The sequence below is a fragment of the Electrona antarctica genome (assembly GCF_951216825.1).
Source record: "Electrona antarctica genome assembly, chromosome: 16".
In the NCBI taxonomy this organism is placed as follows: Eukaryota; Metazoa; Chordata; class Actinopteri; order Myctophiformes; family Myctophidae; genus Electrona; species Electrona antarctica.
Window position 1 is genome coordinate 4,421,283 of NC_136797.1, and position 24,053 is coordinate 4,445,335.

The window sequence follows — 24,053 nt, forward strand, 5'->3', positions numbered from 1 at the left end:
AGCCTACATACAAACATGTCTACATTAGAAAAATAAAATACAAAATAAGCTCGATTGTCGCGTTGTGAACTTAATTGTAGGTCGGCAAATACTCGCGACTTTTTTGGGGGGTATAATAGATTTTGTGTAGACGGGTAAAGAACAGCCAATACCCAGAATCGATAAAATAGACATACGAGAGTATCTTAATCTTAATTAGGCTATAGGCACACTTCTGTCCATTTTAAGTCTTCTACAGAGTAAACTAATGTCCAGCTTAATGTCATGTTCAAGTAGTCCACCTAGGGAAGGAAAAGAAACATCGAACAAAATAAAATAAAAACACGCAATGTAGGCTATAGAAACATGATCAAATGTAAGACATTATTCGTCCAGTTCTTATTTCTCATTTGCATTGAATAGCGATCACTGGCAGGGAGACACATCCGGGTGTAAGGTTTTCTGTTGTCTCTGTTGCCATGGTTACCACAGTCGCTATTTATTTATTTATTTACTTAGCTCAGGTGTGTGTGTGTCTGTGTGTCACATTACATTATGTTAATAATTAGGCCTAATATTAATGAAACTATAGTTATCTATAAAGCACTTTTTTTAAAGGCTTGAAAATCAACTGATAAAATAAACCAAAAAAATTAATTAATGTAGATAAAAGAAGAGGCGATCTATTTATGGAAATAAAGGCTTTGATGTCAAAGTACGTTTTCAGAAGTGATTTAAAAGAAGACGGTGACTAAGATCTAAGATCCTCAGACAGGGCTTAGTTCCAAACTAAGATCCTCAGGCAGGGCTTAGTTCCAAACTAAGATCCTAAGACAGGGCTTAGTTCCAAACTAAGATCCTCAGGCAGGGCTTAGTTCCAAACTAAGATCCTCAGGCAGGGCTTAGTTCCAAACTAAGATCCTCAGACAGGGCTTAGTTCCAAACTAAGATCCTCAGGCAGGGCTTAGTTCCAAACTGATTGATTGATTGATTGAAATATTTATTAACAGTTTGCAGAATTACAGTACATTTCAAGCACAAACTCAATACAAAAGACTGTTAACTATGAGTGGACGACCCAATTAAGTATTGCACTTGTTTACATTAGGGTCCACCATGTTCAATTCATCAAAACATTTAGTTAAGGTCCTCAGGCAGGGCTTAGTTCCAAACTAAGGTCCTCAGGCAGGGCTTAGTTCAGTGGCGTGCACAGATAGACACTAGGGGTGCTAGAGCACCCCTGCCCTTTTGGCAATGTGCCCTTTCGGAAAAAAACGGGGGAAAAAAACACTTATTTTTTTCTCCCTTTTTTTCCCTTATTTTGTACAGTGTACAGTATGTGGACCATGGTAACACATACTGTACAGTGTACACTGTACAGTATGTGTTACCATGGTAACATTGATCAATTTTTGATAAAAAGCTTCTAATATATTATTTAGGCCCCACAATCTATAAATCTCACACTATTAAGGCAACCGGCCGGTTCCACGCGCTGCACAAAGTGCCCTTTTTTTCCACTTGAGTACCTGCCCCTCTAAATGTCTGTAGACGCCACTGGCTTAGTTCCAAACTAAGGTCCTCAGGCAGGGCTTAGTTCCAAACTAAGATCCCCAGGCAGGGCTTAGTTCCAAACTAAGGTCCTCAGGCAGGGCTTAGTTCCAAACTAAGATCCCCAGGCAGGGCTTAGTTCCAAACTAAGATCCCCAGGCAGGGCTTAGTTCCAAACTAAGGTCCTCAGGCAGGGCTTAGTTCCAAACTAAGATCCCCAGGCAGGGCTTAGTTCCAAACTAAGATCCCCAGGCAGGGCTTAGTTCCAAACTAAGGTCCTCAGGCAGGGCTTAGTTCCAAACTAAGATCCTCAGGCAGGGCTTAGTTCCAAACTAAGATCCTCAGGCAGGGCATAGTTCCAAACTGATTGATTGATTGATTGAAATATTTATTAACAGTTTGCAGAATTACAGTACATTTCAAGCACAAACTCAATACAAAAGACTGTTAACTGTGAGTGGACGACCCAATTAAGCATTGCACTTGTTTACATTAGGGTCCACCATGTTCAATTCATCAAAACATTTAGTTAAGGTCCTCAGACAGCCCAGGCTAGGCTGCACATTGGTGGTCATCGACAGTTTGCTTGTGATGGACATTTTCATCTAAATTCCATTTCATGACCAAAGTCGTACGATTAGTCACACACGTTACCGCTGTGAAATCGGTTCTCCGCATTTGAGCGGTGAGCCACAGCGTGACCCATCTCTTAGATCGGTGAGCCGCAGCGTGCGCCGCGCTCGGGAATCATTAGTTGATTTGACCCCCCAATCCAACCCATTGATGCTGAGTGCCAAGCAGGGAGGCATTGGGTCCCATTTTGTACAGTCTTTGGTATATGACCCGGCCCGGGGATCGAACCCCCGACCTCCCAGTTTCAGGGCGGACACTCTAACCACAAGGACACTGTGTGGTCCAAACCAGGCCAGAGACACATTAGAGCTAGCCCCAGTGGTTCCAGTGGCCCAGCTCAGGGTTCCTTGAAGGGGCTCCAAATGGACCCTTAAGGGTCTGTAACCTCTGGGAGTTACGGGGGTGATCCTTGAGACCCCACAAGGGACGGCCCTCACGGCCGCGGCACATTGGTGATACTGGTGTGTGTGTGTGTGTGTGTGTGTGTGTGTGTGTGTGTGTGTGTGTGTGTGTGTGTGTGTGTGTGTGTGTGTGTGTGTGTGTGTGTGTGTGTGTGTGTGTGTGTGTGTGTGTGTGTGTGTGTGTGTGTGTGTGTGTGTGTGTGTGTGTGTGTGTGTGTGTGTGTGTGTGTGTGTGTGTGTGTGTGTGTGTGTGTGTGTGTGTGTGTGTGTGTGTGTGTGTGTGTGTGTGTGTGTGTGCGCGCGCGCGGTCGTAGGCCGAGGCAGAGGTGGCCTCTCTAAACAGACGCATCCAGCTGGTAGAAGAGGAGTTGGACAGGGCTCAGGAGAGACTGGCCACGGCACTGCAGAAGCTGGAGGAGGCCGAGAAGGCTGCTGACGAGAGCGAGAGGTCAGTGACACTCACCACCGTCCACACCCCATAACCCTTCACTGTTTAGCCTAGAGGAGAGTGAGAGGTCAGTGACACTCACCACCGTCCACACCCCATAACCCTTCACTGTTTAGCTGGAGGAGAGCGAGAGGTCAGTGACACTCACCACCGTCCACACCCCATAACCCTTCACTGTTTAGCTGGAGGAGAGCGAGAGGTCAGTGACACTCACCACCGTCCCCATAGCCCTTCACTTTACATTCACTTTATTATTATCGCTGTAGGTGATACATACCTAAACAGTACATGTGGAAAAACGTACACTCGGAATGCAATAAACAATTTACAATTTAGGCATTTAGCAGATTTACAGTAAGCACATGTTTATACATCAAATTCATAGAAATAGTCATCAAGGATCATAAGCAATCTGAGAGCCTAACAACCATCTATAACAATACAACACAAACATGATTAAAAACCCACAATAAACTTAGGGCAACAATATCAAAGAAAGTGCATATAGTGCAATATGCACATAGTATATAGAATATGTAGTAGTATATGCATATAGTACAAAGATGTTTTGCACATTCACTTTGCACTGTCCTGTAACCGGCTGATATCCTGTTCCTCAGCCTGCTAGACTCTAGGGGTTCTCAACGTTTTTGGCCGGGGACCCCCGGAAATGCTTTGGCAATATCTCGGGACCCCCGCCCCGCCCCCTCCCGACCCCCAATATAAATTGACTGCTACAATAACCTTAACCCATTTTGGGCGGGAACCCCTTTTGGTGTTTTAAGCATTATGTTATAATTTAGCTATTGAAAAATAGCAGATCTACAAGCTCATAGCGCGCCACCGAGTGGCGCGCTACAAGCTTGTAGGTCTGCTATTTTTGAAAAATCGTGAAAAAAAATATATATATATATTTTTTTGAAAATAATTTGGGGACCCCCTAAAATAATTTGGCGACCCCCTGAGGGGTCGCGACCCACGGGTTGAGAACCCCTGTGCTAGAGCACTGAGAGGATCTTTATCCTTTCACCCGTTTGGACTGTAGAGGGGGAAACAAGTATTCTACTGCTACAGTACATGATAAGCAAAACAAAACAACAACAGCAATTTGAGCCGAGGCCGATTCTACAAATGCCCTCACTAGACGAGACGGGCCCTCACTAGACGTAGAGGCCCTCACTAGACGTAGAGGCCCTCACTAGATGTAGAGGCCCTCACTAGACGTAGACAGGCCCTCACTAGACGTAGAGGCCCTCACTAGACGTAGAGGCCCTCACTAGACGTAGACAGGCCCTCACTAGACGTAGAGGCCCTCACTAGACGTAGACAGGCCCTCACTAGACGTAGAGGCCCTCACTAGACGTAGAGGCCCTCACTACACGTAGAGGCCCTCACTAGACGTAGAGGCCCTCACTAGACGTAGAGGCCCTCACTAGACGAGACGGGCCCTCACTAGACGTAGAGGCCCTCACTAGACGTAGAGGCCCTCACTAGACGTAGAGGCCCTCACTAGACGAGACGGGCCCTCACTAGACGTAGAGGCCCTCACTAGACGTAGAGGCCCTCACTAGACGTAGACAGGCCCTCACTAGACGTAGAGGCCCTCACTAGACGTAGAGGCCCTCACTAGACGTAGAGGCCCTCACTAGACGTAGAGGCCCTCACTAGACGTAGACAGGCCCTCACTAGACGTAGAGGCCCTCACTAGACGTAGAGGCCCTCACTAGACGTAGACAGGCCCTCACTAGACGTAGAGGCCCTCACTAGACGTAGAGGCCCTCACTAGACGTAGAGGCCCTCACTAGACGTAGAGGCCCTCACTAGACGTAGAGGCCCTCACTAGACGTTGAGGCCCTCACTAGACGTAGAGGCCCTCACTAGACGTAGAGGCCCTCACTAGACGTAGAGGCCCTCACTAGACGTAGAGGCCCTCACTAGACGTTGAGGCCCTCACTAGACGTAGAGGCCCTCACTAGACGTAGAGGCCCTCACTAGACGTAGAGGCCCTCACTAGACGTAGAGGCCCTCACTAGACGTAGAGGCCCTCACTAGACGTAGAGGCCCTCACTAGACGTAGACAGGCCCTCACTAGACGTAGAGGCCCTCACTAGACGTAGAGGCCCTCACTAGACGTAGAGGCCCTCACTAGACGTAGAGGCCCTCACTAGACGTAGAGGCCCTCACTAGACGTAGAGGCCCTCACTAGACGTAGAGGCCCTCACTAGACGTAGAGGCCCTCACTAGACGTAGAGGCCCTCACTAGACGTAGAGGCCCTCACTAGACGTGTATTTGATGATGTTATGCTGTGTTTTGTGTCTGTAGAGGAATGAAGGTCATAGAGAACAGAGCGACCAAAGACGAGGAGAAGATGGAGATCCAGGAAATGCAGCTCAAAGAGGCCAAACACATCGCTGAGGAGGCTGACCGCAAATATGAAGAGGTGTCTGTCTGTCTGTCTGTCTGTCTGTCTGTCTGTCTGTCTGTCTGTCTGTCTGTCTGTCTGTCTCTAGACGGCACGGCAACTACCGCAGCCAGTCCATGTCATTCTACGATTCTGAATTGTTCAGCAGTTACGTGTTGTCGAACACAGAGTCTAACTATTGTATCTTTACGTGTTGTCGAACACAGTCTAACTATTATATCTTTATGTGTTGTCGAACACAGATTCTAACTATTATATATTTACGTGTTGTCGAACACAGTCTAACTATTATATCTTTACGTGTTGTCGAACACACAGTCTAACTATTATATCTTTACATGTTGTCGAACACAGTCTAACTATTATGTTTACGCGTGTCCTCACCCAGGTCGCCCGCAAGCTGGTGATCCTTGAAGGCGACCTGGAGCGATCAGAGGAGCGTGCTGAGGTGGCTGAAGCGTAAGTCGTCACCTCCACAATGTTTACGTCTCTCTCTCTCTCTCTCTCCTCACACCAGGTTTACCTTTAATTAAAATGCACTGTGAATATTAACCAATTAACTATTTTTCATTGTGCGAGTTTAAAAACTGTGTGTGGAGATTGTTCAACATGTTAAATGGGCTGTAAGTGATGTTCCAATCATGAGGGAGAACCCTACAGATATTATATTAAATATAATATTCAGTTTTATCATGTTGAAGTTCCACTTTTATCTGCTCTTTTTTATTGCTTTTCACCAGTTTCACTTGTTAAATAATCCTGTATGGATTCTCTTTCCTGGTTGGATAAAACCCTGACCAGATTTGTTTCCACCCTGTTAACTAAAGTCATGGAGACACCTCTGTTACTGAACAAACCACCCTGTTAACTAAAGTCATGGAGACACCTCTGTTACTGAACAAACCACCCTGTTAACTAAAGTCATGGAGACACCTCTGTTACTGAACAAACCACCCTGTTAACTAAAGTCATGGAGACACCTCTGTTACTGAACAAACCACCCTGTTAACTAAAGACATGGAGACACCTCTGTTACTGAACAAACCACCCTGTTAACTAAAGTCATGGAGACACCTCTGTTACTGAACAAACCAACCAATAGCAACGATTACTTTACTATCACAATAGAGTGTCGCAGTCCCGCCCCCTGACGACACCAGGCCCAGGAAATAGTTCCCAATGCATTTTTCCCATAGACATTTCAAAACGTATTTTTTTTAAAGACCTTATAAGCGTCGTGACAATTGGACCAAACATATATTTTGGACCAAACAAATAATTACAAAGAAGAAAAACAACAACAAAAAGTGTTGTAACCTGCCGTTTTCTTCTTCTTTCTAATTATTTGTTCAGCCCGAGAAATTGTGTTTGTTGTCATGATTTGTCACGACCAGAGTTGGCTTTGTCCGCGGCGTAAACGTCTTTAAATAAATACTTTCTGAAAAGTCTATGAGGGAAAATGAACAGGGATTTATTTTCCGGGTCTCTCGAGGGGGCGGGGTTGCGACGCTCTATAGAGCTGTTTAACCAAATCACCTGCAGCACCTTTAACATCTAAAGTCATGCATGAATGATGCTTTCTGGTGCCTGGAAGGATGATGCGTTCTGGTGCCTGGAAGGAGCTGTTGAGCAGAGAGGTGGTCACCCCCCCCCCCCCTCCCCCCCCATGCATGAATGAATGATGCGTTCTGGTGCCTGGAAGGAGCTGTTGAGCAGAGAGGTGGTCACCCCCCCCCCCCCCCCCCTCCCCCCCATGCATGAATGAATGATGCGTTCTGGTGCCTGGAAGGAGCTGTTGAGCAGAGAGGTGGTCACCCCCCCCCCTCCCCCCCATGCATGAATGAATGATGCGTTCTGGTGCCTGGAAGGAGCTGTTGAGCAGAGAGGTGGTCACCCCCCCCCCCTCCCCCCCAAAGTAATCAATATCAGATCAATAGCAAGCGACTGATTGGTTGGCCATGGTCCCTCCCATCCCTGACTTCCTGCCCGTGTCCGGCCTCCTGCTCAAAGTGCACTTCCTGTAACGAGCCCATGACTTAATGATCTGCACTTAACGATATCCACTAATCACCTAGACACACACGTGTGTGTGTGTGTGTGTCTGTGCGTGCGTGCGTGCGTGCGTGCGTGCGTGCGTGCGTGCGTGCGTGCGTGCGTGCGTGCGTGCGTGCGTGTATTTGTGTGTGTGTGTGTGCGCGTGTGTGTGTGTGTGCGTGCGTGCGTGCGGGAATTTGTGTGTGTGTGTGTGTGTGCGTGTGTCTTTGCATTCTCTCCCTGTTTTTGTGTTTTATGCATGCCTGAACGCAACCCTCCACAATCCACTCCCCGGGACTTGCCTTGTTTTTGCGGCTGCCAACCCCGTCCGCCCATCCGTCCCTCGTTTTCCCGCCTCCCAGTCGGGTCAGAGACCTGGAGGAGGAGCTACGGCTCATGGACCAGAATTTGAAGTCTATGATGTCAGGAGAGGACGAGGTATACTGAAAGCACGGAACACGGACCACTGGTACCGCTAAGCAGTAGGAATGGAGCTCCAAACCCCGATAACAAGCTTATTGAGTACCTTATGGAGCATAGCGGCCCATGACGTCATGTTTAACCTGAAAGCTGAGGCCTGAGGCCCTGATTCAAAAAAATAATAATTTTAATAATAAAATAATCTTCTAAATAGACAATATTCTGAAAAACCCTATGTTTCTATGTTAGTGGTTCATGTCAAGGACTCCCAGAAACACATGTAATTGGCCGCCGACCCCCATCTGAAAATATGTTGTTCCAGTGACCCTCCTCCCAGAAGCGACGATTTGAGTTAAAAAACATTTAAACATTTACTTGTAGATCTGCTATTTTTCAATAGCTAAAGTATAACATAATGCTTAAAACACCAAAAGGGGTTCCCGTCCAGAATGGCGGCCGTGGGCTCCATAAGAATAACCTCACCCACGCTGGCACAAACAAGGCGGCCGTGGGCTCCATAAGAAGAACCCACGCTGGCACAAACATGGCGGCTGTGGGCTCCATAAGAAGAACCCACGCTGGCACAAACATGGCGGCTGTGGGCTCCATAAGAAGAACCCACGCTGGCACAAACATGGCGGCCGTGGGCTCCATAAGAAGAACCCAGCTCAATTAGCCTGATCCATGAGGTGCTCGTTATCAAATTAAAACATTAACGAGCTCCATCCCTACTAAGCAGCCCCGTCCTGTCACAGGGGGGCGTGGCTGGTAGCGGGGCCCGGTGAACCGTGAACATGTTGACCTTTGCCCTCTAGCTACGCTGCATCTAACCTGCATCACTTCCTCCTTATCTCACTGACCTGCATCTGCACTTTGCAACAACACTGTTGAGCTCTCGTTCTAAACCACCTGATCTTCAACATGTTGAGCTCTAAGGGCTCTATTTTAGTCCATGCTAAACCTAAACCCCTTATAACTACTTTGTCTTTTTTACTATTTTGAAAAACATTTTTGAATAGTTCAAATAGCCAATCTACATCGACACATTGTGAGCTTGTAGATTCAAAAATGTTTAGCAAAATAGTAAAAAAAAAAAAAAAGAAGTTTAGAGATAAGGTGTTTAGCGGTGACGAAAATGGAGCCCTAAGGGCTCTATTTTAGTCCATGCTAAACCCCTTATCCCTAACCTACTTTGCGTTTTTTTTTTAATATTTTGAAAATATCTATTGAATAGTTCAACTAGCCGATCTCCATCGACACGTTGTGATCTTGCAGATTGGCTAGTTGAACTATTCAAAAATGTTTTTCAAAATAGTTATAAGGGGTTTAGAACAGTGATCTCTTCTCTGCAGTCTCTGTCCTCTCAAAATGGCTTCTCTTCTTCCAACCCTTTGTTTCCCCCTCCTCTCCTCTCCCTCCCTCTCTCTCTCTCTCTCCGTCTCTCTGCTGCTGTGCAGTAAATCGGGTGACCTTGAGGAAGAGTTGAAAAATGTCACTAACAACCTGAAGTCTCTGGAGGCGCAGGCTGAAAAGGTACAGGACCAGTTTATACGCTTAGCCTCGGAGACGGCAGGCGTTTGGTTTAAAGGTACAGGACCAGTAGATACGCTTAGCCTCGGAGACGGCAGGCGTTTGGTTTAAAGGTACAGGACCAGTTTATACGCTTAGCCTCGGAGACGGCAGGCGTTTGGTTTAAAGGTACAGGACCAGTAGATACGCTTAGCCTCGGAGACGGCAGGCGTTTGGTTTAAAGGTACAGGACCAGTTTATACGCTTAGCCTCGGAGACGGCAGGCGTTTGGTTTAAAGGTACAGGACCAGTAGATACGCTTAGCCTCGGAGACGGCAGGCGTTTGGTTTAAAGGTACAGGACCAGTTTATATGCTTAGCCTCGGAGACGGCAGGCGTTTGGTTTAAAGGTACAGGACCAGTAGATACGCTTAGCCTCGGAGACGGCAGGCGTTTGGTTTAAAGGTACAGGACCAGTTTATATGCTTAGCCTCGGAGACGGCAGGCGTTTGGTTTAAAGGTACAGGTCCAGTTTATACGCTTAGCCTCGGAGACGGCAGGCGTTTGGTTTAAAGATACAGGACCAGTAGATACGCTTAGCCTCGGAGACGGCAGGCGTTTGGTTTAAAGGTACAGGACCAGTTTATATGCTTAGCCTCGGAGACGGCAGGCGTTTGGTTTAGCCCTATTTAGACCCGAGGACCAGATTCTACAAAATGGCATCTAAATCAGGGGTTCTCAACCCGTGGGTCGCAACTGAATGGCTGGAAAGTGGAAATGAAGAGTTTACAGGGGAGGGGGCGGGGCGGGGGTCCTGTGACATTGCCAAAGCATTTACGGGGGTCCCCGGCCAAAAACGTTGAGAACCCCTGATCTAAATCATGACAGTGTTCTGAAAAACCTGTGTTTCTATATCAACCTGTGTTTCTATGTCAGTGGTTCTCAAACTATTTCATGTCAAGGACCCACAACATTATCTTATAGATCTTTAACTCTTGGAGAGCGTAAAATGAAACCAAATGGACCCTCTAACGGGTCCATTTGGTTTCATTTTACGCTCAAGAGTTGGAAGAATTATTAATTTGATTGACGTTTGCTCTCCTACAGCATGGAATTGTGATCTTAAATCTTAACCAGCGACAACCAAATATTCTACGTTCGTTTTGGGTTCTGAGAGGCTAAATGTTATCAAGTGGTGGTTTCCGTGACTCCAATGCCGAATAAATGATGGGCCTTGCTATGAAAAGCGTTGAAAACCACTGTTCTTTAAGCTTCCAAGACGAGGCTGAAATATGTTGTGTCATGTTTGTGAGAAAGCTCTATCGTAGCTCCTCATTGGACAAGCTGATGTGAGAAAGCTCTATCGTAGCTCCTCATTGGACCAGCTGATGATGGCGACTAACACACTGTACCCGTTTGGTTTTCAGTACGTCAGTAAGGAAGACAAATACGAAGAAGAGATAAAGGTTCTTTCGGACAAACTCAAAGAGGTGAGCGTATATTTTTATTATTTTGTTGCTCTTCAGAAATGTCCATGACTCCAGAGTTTAATTATCACCGATATATGAAACCACATATTTCACCACAATTTGCCACATGTGGTGGATGCTTTTAATAGTCATATAGTGAGTCATTTTTTCAACCACACAAACATTTTTGATATATATTTTCACAATAACGATTCCACGATGCATACACAGGAACACACCATCATCTGCATACACTGGAACACAGCATCATCTGCATACACAGGAACACAGCATCATCTGCATACACTAGAACACAGCATCATCTGCATACACTAGAACACAGCATCATCTGCATACACAGGAACACACCATCATCTGCATACACTAGAACACAGCATCATCTGCATACACAGGAACACACCATCATCTGCATACACTAGAACACACCATCATCTGCATACACTAGAACACAGCATCCTAACCTTAAAAATGGTAACGGTTACATTCTGACTGTGTGTTTCCCTCCCAGGCGGAGACCCGCGCTGAGTTCATTATTATTATGGTTTACATTCTGAATGTGTGTTTCCCTCCCAGGCGGAGACCCGCGCTGAGTTCGCAGAGAGATCTGTGGCCAAGCTTGAGAAGACCATTGACGATTTGGAAGGTAGGGTTTCTGTAAAGCATGTCTAAGAGCTATAGCTAGGTGTGTCCTAACTCACTGGTTCCTGTAAAGCATGTCTAAGAGCTATAGCTAGGTGTGTCCTAACTCACTGGTTCCTGTAAAGCATGTCTAAGAGCTATAGCTAGGTGTGTCCTAACTCACTGGTTCCTGTAAAGCATGTCTAAGAGCTATAGCTAGGTGTGTCCTAACTCACTGGTTCCTGTAAAGCATGTCTAAGAGCTATAGCTAGGTGTGTCCGACTCCTAACTCACTGGTTCCCAACCTTTTTATACTGAAGGTACCTCTCGTATGTGTCTCTCGTAGTACCACCATAAATATGTGTCTCTCGTAGTACCACCATAAATATGTGTCTCTCGTAGTACCACCATAAACCTCTCGTAGTACCACCATAAATAACTGATGTTAAAATACAGCAGCGTAGACCTGCCCCTTTTTGTTCCATTCCTAAGCCTCTGACAAAACTCACTAATCACTAATCAGCACAACGGATGATATTTCTAATGTGATTAATCCGTTCTCAAATCTTCTATTAACGGCTAGGTGTGCTGTCGTGCTCATTTCAGCACGGCTGGAGAGCCTATTTCAGCCAATTGCTTGGTCAGTAGAACTACCTGTAGTAATATAAATATTTCATTCTTTTTTGGGCGACTCCTCTGAGTACCACCAGAGGGGGCTCAAGTACCATGTGGTACAAGTACCAGTGGTTGGGAAGGTATCCGGTACGGTCGCCCCTAAACCATCTCGCGCCTCCATTTTTTCCGCCGACCGCTTGGTCTGACGGTTCTTGTATTCTTTATTTTGTTTTACTGAGAATAAGGTTAGAAATAAGTTTAGGGTTAGGCGAGTTGGTAAAGGGGCGAGTTGGTAAAGGGGCGAGTTGTCTGGTATTCGTTGGGAACCTCTGTCTAACTAACCCGTTTAACATTCTTGCCTCTTGATGGAGGCGCCTGACTGACCGATGCTGAGGCAGGTGATTCAGGGCAGGCCACTGCTTCTCAACGCCTCTGTGTAGCCACGCCCACGACTGTGTGCCAGTGCAGGTTAATGATGGCAAACATGATATTATTCATGCAAGAATCCATGAATAGCATAGCATATATTTCATGGTTTTTGAAACCTTGAAATCCACCAAATACTTGACCATGTTCACGCGTGGCTGCCATTTCGCACCAGAGTGCTGGTTTCAAGATAAAAATCTTGACGTAACAAGTCTTATTTGCTCAGACACTATGACGTAAATTTTCCATTCTTTGTCAATGGGAATTTAAGCTTTGTGTATAGGATGAAAATCTACACTAATAGCTGAATTTAGGAGGGGTTAGCTAGCTGAATATAGGAGGGGTTAGCTAGGAGGGGTTAGCTAGGAGGGGTTAGCTAGGAGGGGTTATAGCGCCACCTTGTGCTGTGAATAATGGTCAATCTATTCCTCCCCTATTTATTTAGCTGTTGAAGCGTGTTGTTTCTCTGCTAGTGTGAGTTTGAGGTGTCGATCTGGCCGTGCCCTGAATTCCCCCCATCCAGGGATCCTAACCCTAACCCTAACCCATCCAGGGATCCATCCATCCATCCATCCAGGGATCGGGTTTATCTGATCTTATCTTAGCATGGAGTGGATTAATTACTGCCACTGTGCCTAACAGGACCGATACAGTAGAGGAACAGGACCGATACAGTAGAGGAACAGGACCGATACAGTAGAGGAACAGGACCGATACAGTAGAGGAACAGTAGAGGAACAGGACCGATACAGTAGAGGAACAGGACCGATACAGTAGAGGAACAGGACCGATACAGTAGAGCAACAGGACCGATACAGTAGAGGAACAGGACCGATACAGTAGAGGAACAGGACCGATACAGTAGAGGAACAGTAGAGGAACAGCACCGATACAGTAGAGGAACAGGACCGATACAGTAGAGGAACAGGACCGATACAGTAGAGGAACAGGACCGATACAGTAGAGGAACAGTAGAGGAACAGGACCGATACAGTAGAGGAACAGGACCGATACAGTAGAGGAACAGGACCGATACAGTAGAGGAACAGGACCGATACAGTAGAGGAACAGGACCGATACATACAGTAGAGGAACAGGACCGATACATACAGTAGAGGAACAGGACCGATACAGTAGAGGAACAGGACCGATACAGTAGAGGAACAGTAGAGGAACAGGACCGATACAGTAGAGGAACAGGACCGATACAGTAGAGGAACAGTAGAGGAACAGGACCGATACAGTAGAGGAACAGTAGAGGAACAGGACCGATACAGTAGAGGAACAGTAGAGGAACAGGACCGATACAGTAGAGGAACAGGACCGATACAGTAGAGGAACAGTAGAGGAACAGGACCGATACAGTAGAGGAACAGTAGAGGAACAGGACCGATACAGTAGAGGAACAGTAGAGGAACAGGACCGATACAGTAGAGGAACAGGACCGGAACAGTAGAGGAACAGGACCGATACAGTAGAGGAACAGGACCGGAACAGTAGAGGAACAGGACCGATACAGTAGAGGAACAGGACCGGAACAGTAGAGGAACAGGACCGATACAGTAGAGGAACAGTAGAGGAACAGGACCGATACAGTAGAGGAACAGGACCGATACAGTAGAGGAACAGTAGAGGAACAGGACCGATACAGTAGAGGAACAGTAGAGGAACAGTAGAGGAACAGGACCGATACAGTAGAGGAACAGGACCGATACAGTAGAGGAACAGTAGAGGAACAGGACCGATACAGTAGAGGAACAGTAGAGGAACAGGACCGATACAGTAGAGGAACAGGGCCGATACAGTAGAGGAACAGTAGAGGAACAGGACCGATACAGTAGAGGAACAGGACCGGTACAGTAGAGGAACAGTAGAGGAACAGGACCGATACAGTAGAGGAACAGTAGAGGAACAGGACCGATACAGTAGAGGAACAGGACCGGTACAGTAGAGGAACAGGACCGGTACAGTAGAGGAACAGGACCGATACAGTAGAGGAACATGACCGATACAGTAGAGGAACAGTAGAGGAACAGGACCGATACAGTAGAGGAACAGTAGAGGAACAGGACCGATACAGTAGAGGAACAGTAGAGGAACAGGACCGATACAGTAGAGGAACAGGACCGATACAGTAGAGGAACAGGACCGATACAGTAGAGGAACAGTAGAGGAACAGGACCGATACAGTAGAGGAACAGTAGAGGAACAGTAGAGGAACAGGACCGATACAGTAGAGGAACAGGACCGATACAGTAGAGGAACAGGACCGATACAGTAGAGGAACAGGACCGATACAGTAGAGCAACAGGACCGATACAGTAGAGGAACAGTAGAGGAACAGTAGAGGAACAGGACCGATACAGTAGAGGAACAGGACCGATACAGTAGAGGAACAGGACCGATACAGTAGAGGAACAGGACCGATACAGTAGAGGAACAGTAGAGGAACAGGACCGATACAGTAGAGGAACAGTAGAGGAACAGTAGAGGAACAGGACCGATACAGTAGAGGAACAGGACCGATACAGTAGAGGAACAGGACCGATACAGTAGAGGAACAGGACCGATACAGTAGAGCAACAGGACCGATACAGTAGAGGAACAGTAGAGGAACAGTAGAGGAACAGGACCGATACAGTAGAGGAACAGGACCGATACAGTAGAGCAACAGGACCGATACAGTAGAGCAACAGGACCGATACAGTAGAGCAACAGGACCGATACAGTAGAGCAACAGGACCGATACAGTAGAGGAACAGGACCGATACAGTAGAGGAACAGGACCGATACAGTAGAGCAACAGGACCGATACAGTAGAGGAACAGGACCGATACAGTAGAGGAACAGGACCGATACAGTAGAGGCCGCTGAGCTGAGCTCTGCAAAGCAAGTTGAAAAGCGCTGTTAACAAATCCATCAACCACTTGAGGGCAGTATTTTACGTCCAATCCACCCCAAATTTGAATCGCATGTCATAGGATTACAGCTTAGTAACTTTCTCAGGCAATTGGCACGGAGTGGAAAAAATGTGGTACAAAACCGTGGGATACATTTTAAATCCTAAGAACGGTTTGCACGCCGCCTATAACACATAACACATAACATATGGATGGCCTGCAGGGTTGATTTTGGCAGCAACATTAGATTTCAGTTTTAGTCTTTGGAATCATTTGGAATATCATTCGTTTTAGTCATATTTTAGTCACCTGAAATGCTTTAGCGTCGCCGTTATAGTTTTAGTCCACTAAATATCATACGATTTTAAACTACAGTTGATTTAGTCGAATAAAATGTATTTTGGCGGGCCTTGATGCCGTCGTAATGGCTGATTTTACACCTGCCGATCTACAAGCTCACAACGCATCGCGATGTGTTGTGACCTTGTAGATTGGATATTTTCAGCATGCAACCAAGTGTAAAATGACATGTCTTTTACTCATACTGGTTCGCTAGTCCCTTCCTGACATTTTAGTCTAGTTTTTATTTGTTGACGAAATTGTCAATATATTTAGTCTTAGTTTTAGTCGTCATAGCTTAGTTTTCATTTAGCTTGGTTTTCGTCAGTGAAAAAAAGGTAGTCGACGAACATTTTTCGTCAAAGTATTAGTCGACAAAATCAACACTGGTGCCTTGCGCTGCATTTCAAGTAAACAACTTCTTCTTCTTCTTCTTCTTCTTCTTCTTCTTCTCTGTCTTGACCTTTTGCCACCCTGTGTGCTTCATGTTCCACTCTTCCCTCCCTTCCAGACGAGGTGTATGCACAGAAGCTGAAGGGCAAGGCCCTCAGCGAGGAGTTGGACCTGGCTCTCAACGACATGACAATGACATGAGTCATGACATGACATGACATGATATGGCATGACATGACACGCCACCCTGTGTGCTTCATGTTCCACTCTTCCCTTCCAGACGAGGTGTATGCACAGAAGCTGAAGGGCAAGGCCCTCAGCGAGGAGTTGGACCTGGCTCTCAACGACATGACCGCGCTCTAGACGATGCCTCCTCTCCTCTCTTTTGCGCTCCCTTCCTTCCTTGCTGCCTTTCTTCCTACCTACTGTATACCTTCGTTCCTTCCTCTCTCCCTCGTTTTATGTTTGTCTCCATTCCAACGCCTTTAGACCGCTGGTTTCCTCAAAGTGGGTGCATGCCGTCGTGACAATAATATTTGGAATTCATCAATGTCACTTCAGTTTAACTACGTAGACTCTCTAGGCTTAGTGAAGCGGACCTGAGTTGCACTGTACATCTACCCCCAACTCCCTTCACCAAAGATATCTTTGGTGATATGACATGATATGAATATTTATGTTGCGTAAAATGACGCTTAACTGTTAGAAGAAATGTACAGTGTAATTCAGATGCTAATGTTAGATCGTCGCTGTCGGGCGAAAAGGAACCTTATATCTCCAGGTTTTTATTTTTATTTACTTTTTACGTATTTTATTCTTCTCCGTAAAAGTAATGCTGTGAAAAGTAACCGTTTTGGAGACGCACGGTTTCCTCCCCGTCGACAGCGCATAGAAGGAAACCCACGCCTTCTAGAACCCGTAACGCATCAAGTCGAGGCGAATTCGCGAGCGGACGCACGGTTGTGCCGTACGGCAAGAACTGGCTATTTTCGAGACTTTTTTTTTTACCAGTTGAGAATACATGTTTTTAGCCGTGCGGTGCGGACGTGCACGGGGCAACGTTTGGAATGAGCCTTTAGCGTTTAGCTGTACTGATGTACAAACTGTACTCTTAATTCTCCCCTTCTCTATAAATGTGACCAGTTTGACTGAGGGACTGCCATTGGATTTTTTAGAATTTTCGTGGGAATCATAGCTTCAAATTGACATATTGGTTGTTCAGTTTGACCCACCAGTTTTGAAGATATGGCTTATAGAGTAATGTCTTGCAGAGAAACAGCGAGTTGAAAAAACAGGCTTGAAAGGTTCACTTCTGTGGTCTCTAACATTACACCTAGCTACATGTTTAAGCATTTATTTCATATTTACATGTTAATTTCAGCTCTGACACTTATTTCAGACATGCTCTAGTATGTGAAGAGTCTGCCTGTGCTATTAACTCATTTCTTCTCCTCTGGTGAAAAGCTGGAATTTGCGCGATGGCAGTCTCTCAGTCAAATCTGGTCACAAATGTCTGTGAATAGTTGTACTATCAGCACCTGAACTGTCCTCTCCTTCTCTAATGTCTGTGAATAGTTGTACTATCAGCTCCTGAACTGTCCTCTCCTTCTCTAATGTCTGTGAATAGTTGTACTATCAGCTCCTGAACTGTCCTCTCCTTCTCTAATGTCTGTGAATAGTTGTACTATCAGCTCCTGAACTGTCCTCTCCTTCTCTAATGTCTGTGAATAGTTGTACTATCAGCTCCTGAACTGTCCTCTCCTTCTCTAATGTCTGTGAATAGTTGTACTATCAGCTCCTGAACTGTCCTCTCCTTCTCTAATAAATGTCTGTGAAAGGTCTTCTGCTTCTGAACTGTCCTTCTTTCCAGACTCTAAGTCTGTCTTCTCTATTCAGTGGTGGAATAAGTACTCGCCTCGGGTACAGAAGTACAAACATCAAATGTAATACGCATTATCATTCAGATCTTTATTTTTTCTATTGGAATATTTTTTGAAAATACATGGCAGATCTACAAATTCACAAGCTCACACAGCATATCACAATGTGACCTCTTGTGAGATTGTAGATCTGCTATTTTCAAATGGCTAACATGTAGGGTTTAAGTATTGGTTGATGTATGTTTTACAATAATATTCTAAATACAAATTTCCACATAAATTGTAATGGAGTAAAAAGAGTGCCTTAAAATTGTACTAATCAGTTCTTAAGTAAATGTACAATTACTTAGTTTCCACCACTGATTACTTCAGGTGTGTGTGTGTGTGTGTGTGTGTGTGTGTGTGTGTGTGTGTGTGTGTGTGTGTGTGTGTGTGTGTGTGTGTGTGTGTGTGTGTGTGTGTGTGTGTGTGTGTGTGTGTGTGTGTGTGTGTGTGTGTGTGTGTGTGTGTGTCTGCCTTCTATTACTGAACTGTCAACCAATCAACACATGTATTACTTGACTAGGACGGCAACTCATATAGTGATTATTCTATCGACTAATTGAACCTTTAATAATATAGCTATAGTATAATGTAGCTTCACTCACCCTGTTTGTAACCAGATCTTATTCTGATGCTTGGGAGACAAGAAACACTTTTCCTGGGATTTTTTTGTCTGTAGTGTTTTTATTTCCAAATGTCTGTGATGTCATGGATACCGGTCTCACTGCTGGATTACTACAATGACCATGATGCTTTGCTGCACTCCCCCCACCTTGTGGAGAGGGGGGAGGGGCTGTCTAAAGGCTCATACATAGTCTGGATTTTCGGTGGTTAGGTGACCACCGAACTACAACATGGAGCCACGGTGAAGAGCAAACCACCGCCACCGCTCCAGCCCTTAATCTCTCTGTTTTTACTCACGTTATTTCAGCTCCGGTGGTCACCTCACCACCGAAAATCCAGACTATGAATAGGCCTTTACGGAGACAACATGTAGTCCAGACTACAATGACCATGATGCTTTGCTGCACTCACCCCACCTTGTGGAGAGGGGGGAGGGGCTGTTTTACTGAGACAACATGTAGTCCATACTACAATGACCATGATGCTTTGCTGCACTCACCCCACCTTGTGGAGAGGGGGGAGGGGCTGTCTTACTGAGACATGTAGTCCAGACTACAATGACCATGATGCCTTGCTGCACTCACCCCACCTTGTGGAGAGGGGGGAGGGGCTGTCTTACTGAGACAACATGTAGTCCAGACTACAATGACCATGATGCCTTGCTGCACTCAGCCCACCTTGTGGAGAGGGGGGAGGGGCTGTCTTACTGAGACATGTAGTCCAGACTACAATGACCATGATGCTTTGCTGCACTCACCCAAAGATGGTTTATGTATGAAGATGGGCCAACTTCATTGGAGCCACTAGAGGCGAAATGGTACACAAAGCCTACAAATGGTCTCCTAAATATAGTAGGCGTGGTTTGCTTCTCCCCGACCTCCACCCTCCCCCCTGACAACAACACTGTTAACCACACTCAGTCTAGTAGGTGGCGGTAATGCACCATTTAGGTTTGCCAACCGCCATGAAACCCGATAGAAGAAGAAGACAACAACACTGACAAGTCATTTAACAAAGTACATTGAAAACAACTGACAAGGTGTACTTTTGAAATAGTCGTTTTAGTTTCTCGAAGTCCTCCAACCATATAAATTCATGATTTGGATCTCTCTCATTAAAAAGTATCTCCCTAATAGAGTTGTAGAATGGACAATAAAAAACTAAATACTTTTCATTTTCAATTTCCTTTAGATCACACAGACTACATAATCTATCCTCCTCAACCGTGCCTACATATCTGCCTGTCTCAATATGCAGACCAAGTATGCCAGCTCTAATTTGGGCACATAAGGATAATTTCTAATCGTTTTAAATATGTCCATTAATTTCACATTATAATATTCACATATTCTCATCTTAAATATGGGGTCAGAGCCCCCTATGTGTTGTCCGTGAAATTGCAGATGGACAGAGAGAGGCTTCCGGACTCATCTCAAATCTCGCGAGAGTTTGTTGCTGGGATAAAGAAATGTCATTAACAAAGTAGATTTTCTCCTGATTTGTCTCGCTAAAAGAAGCCATTTTACTATGAATATCTTGTAAATATTGTGTGCCTTGTGATGATTGGGTCCAGTATTTAGTTCAGTGACCATGGAGTTAAGGAATGGTTCAGAAGCTGTGTTCACGTTCACTCTCCCATTGGAAATGAATAGACTCCAACATTCTTCCTGTCTCCTAATAATGTTACCGCCCACCTCACGCAGATACAGGAAGTAAAGCAAAGTTGGCCTCTCTTGCTAATTCTCCTCTTGGACTCACCCCACCTTGTGGAGAGGGGGGAGGGGCTGTCTTACTGAGACAACATGTAGTCCAAGGAAGCTCTGAGAAGGAAGATAAGTGGTCACGTGACTGGGCTGCGCCATGACACTTTCATGGACACTTTCATGGGAGCCAAACTACCCGGAAGTTTGGCAGAATGCACTGGAGTCAATGAGAGCTCAGTGACCAGCTCATGAACAAACATTATTTATGAATGACTGAGACCTTTTGTAAAGTAATCACTTCTGGAAAATAACAGAAGACATGTAACACATTATTGTCTGCTGTGTTGCATTACACTGTGTAATTCTTATAGAGGTATGGTATCTAAAGAGCACAAAGTACCTTTCTGAACGCACCAAGTATATTTCCCACCGTTTCCCGTCTGTCTGGCGGCCACATCTTGTGATACTTCAGAGCCAGAAACGATACCTGCTGCTGTTTAGATCCTCAGATAAAATGATATACTGTGCACTCTGTGCACATCGAAAAGTAAGTGATTAGAAAACAACCTGTGATATGTCTTCTGTTATTTTCCAGAAGTGATTACTTTACAAAAGGTCTCAATTGTTCATAAATAATGTTTGTTATGAGCTGGTCCAGCCGGCTCCATTCACTTCCATGTATTCATTGCACTTCCGGTGTGAGTTTGGCTCCCATGAAAGTGTCCATGAACGTGTCATGGCGCAGCCCAGTCACGTGACCACTTCTCTTCCTTCTCAGAGCTTCCTTGATGTAGTCCAGGAAGGAAAAGGGAGACCAGTGTCCGTGACATCACTCACTGGCACGTTGAAATACTAACATGTCCAAAAACACGTATTACTACACACATAAAAACCCCAGGAGCAGGAAAGTGTTTGTCTCCCAAACGTCATTAACCCATTCTGAATGGGAACCCCATTCGATGTTGTAAGAATGATGTTATACTTTAGCTATTGAAAAATAGCAGATCTACAAGCTCATAGCGTGGCACCGAGTGCCGCGCTACAAGCTTTTTGAAAAATCGTTAAAATGTGGTGCAAATCTTTGAATATATATTCTTTCAGAGCGAATGTTTTTAACTCAAATCTTTGCTTCGGGGGGGTCCCTGGAACAACATATTTTCAGTCCCAAGCTTATTAATGTGCAACATTGTTTTCTCACTCGACAGTAAACAGACCAACATTCACTATAAGTGTATACAGGGTATCTGCACATTTATAAAGTGACACTTGAAGGACTTCTAAGACCTATTTTAATACCAAGATATTGTGTAAGAAAAAGGCAAACGTTCTGAAAATAGCCTAATCTACAAGCTCACACCGCCTCGTGCGAGACGCTGTGAGCTTGTAGATCGGCTATTATGATCGTCTTTAGGGGTCGCGGCCTGAAAAGTTAGCGAAACCTTGACGTGGAACTGTCTGCCACGACATGAAATATACCTGCAGTGACATGAAACGTGTTGGCTGTAGGCCACCCGACACACTAAATACAATGCTGTGGTTATATTTGTGTTTGCCGTAGGCCACCCGACACACTAAATACAATGCTGTGGTTATATTTGTGTTTGCTGTAGGCCACCCGACACACTAAATACAATGCTGTGGTTATATTTGTGTTTGCTGTAGGCCACCCGACACACTAAATACAATGCTGTGGTTATATTTGTGTTTGCCGTAGGCCACCCGACACACTAAATACAATGCTGTGGTTATATTTGTGTTTGCTGTAGGCCACCCGACACACTAAATACAATGCTGTGGTTATATTTGTTGTCAAAGTGTGTTCGAATGTGTTGATTGATTTCAGTAGTCTAGCAAAAAGAAAGAAAAAATAATCATTGTAGAAAATAATTGACTTAATAAACGCAACTCAACAACTCTTAGCAACTCACGTATTCAGGTAAGTTCAAAATAAAGATTTTGGAGAATATGTAACAAACAAAAAATATATAATAAAGTCATTATAGGATGACGTTACCTTTAATGTCATTTATTTTTTAAATTTTTGATGTTTTATCTGAACATTTTCTCATCTGAAATGTTTTAGTTTTAATCGACTAAATATCATAGGATTTTTGGTGGTGGTTTGGGCTAGCCTGTCATCATAGCTTGGTTTTTATTTGGTTTTCATCAGTGGGCAAAAAAGGTAGTCGACGATCATTTCTCGTCATAGTTTTAGTTGACGTAATTAATTATTGTGTTTTTTTTACAGAGAAACTGGCCCAGGCCAAGGAGGAGAACCTGGATATGCATCAGGTCCTGGACCAGACCCTGCTGGAACTCAACAACCTGTGATACACGCACTGAGCTGCAGGGGGCGCCAAAGATCATAGTGGGAGGGAGGGAGGGGGGGAGGGGTGGCTGTTACAAGATAGTCCAACATTTATTTTGAACCCAGTGGTTTTCAACCTTCTTCAGACCCATTATTTCTTCAGCATTTGAGCCACATACGGAACCACCGTTGACCCAAAAACTGAAGAATGTTTTGTTATCGTTGGGATAGGATTTTGCCCACAATTCCATTCTCTAATTGTGTAGACTTCTTGTAAATTAAGTAATGCAGATGTTTAACAATAATGTAGGCCTAACTCTTGAGAGTGTAAAAGTGTGGTTTCATTTTACACTCTCAAAAGTTAAAGAACTAAATGATAAGGGTCCATTTGGTTAAGAACTCTCCATCATTTATAGCTGGGGGGCCACCTAGGAACCAACTGGGGGGCCACCTAGGAACCAACTCATTTATAGCTGGGGGGCCACCTAGGAACCAACTCATTTATAGCTGGGGGGCCACCTAGGAACCAACTCATTTATAGCTGGGGGGGCCACCTAGGAACCAACTCTCCATCATTTATAGCTGGGGGGCCACCTAGGAACCAACTCATTTATAGCTGGGGGGCCACCTAGGAACCAACTCATTTATAGATGGGGGGCCACCTAGGAACCAACTCATTTATAGCTGGGGGGCCACCTAGGAACCAACTCATTCATAGATGGGGGGCCACCTAGGAACCAACTCATTTATAGCTGGGGGGCCACCTAGGAACCAACTCATTTATAGATGGGGGGCCACCTAGGAACCAACTCATTTATAGCTGGGGGGCCACCTAGGAACCAACTCATTTATAGCTGGGGGGCCACCTAGGAACCAACTCATTTATAGCTGGGGGGCCACCTAGGAACCAACTGGGGGGGCCACCTAGGAACCAACTCATTTATAGCTGGGGGGGCCACCTAGGAACCAACTCATTTATAGCTGGGGGGCCACCTAGGAACCAACTGGGGGGGCCACCTAGGAACCAACTCATTTATAGCTGGGAGGCCACCTAGGAACCAACTGGGGGGGCCACCTAGGAACCAACTCATTTATAGCTGGGGGGGCCACCTAGGAACCAACTCATTTATAGCTGGGGGGGCCACCTAGGAACCAACTCATTTATAGCTGGGGGGGCCACCTAGGAACCAACTCATTTATAGCTGGGGGGCCACCTAGGAACCAACTCATTTATAGCTGGGGGGGCCACCTAGGAACCAACTCATTTATAGCTGGGGGGCCACCTAGGAACCAACTCATTTATAGATGGGGGGCCACC

The 24,053-nt window shown here is 45.4% G+C and overlaps 1 protein-coding gene across 4 annotated transcripts in view; it reads left to right on the plus strand.

Moving 5' to 3' along the window:
• Window positions 1-22,794, plus strand: part of LOC306940124 (uncharacterized protein) — a gene marked incomplete at its 3' end in the record, with an annotated part of 34,746 nt that extends 11,952 nt beyond the window's left edge. The window contains exons 3-10 of one of the 4 annotated variants that reach the window (XM_079525110.1): window positions 2,879-3,012; window positions 5,336-5,453; window positions 5,824-5,894; window positions 9,347-9,422; window positions 10,825-10,887; window positions 11,461-11,530; window positions 16,297-16,364; window positions 16,545-17,309. In XM_079525110.1, the coding sequence (XP_079381236.1) occupies window positions 2,879-3,012; window positions 5,336-5,453; window positions 5,824-5,894; window positions 9,347-9,422; window positions 10,825-10,887; window positions 11,461-11,530; window positions 16,297-16,364; window positions 16,545-16,667 (723 nt within the window). The other 3 variants (XM_079525112.1, XM_079525113.1, XM_079525111.1) reach the window with 3 other exon arrangements.
• Window positions 22,795-24,053: the final 1,259 nt, after the last annotated feature.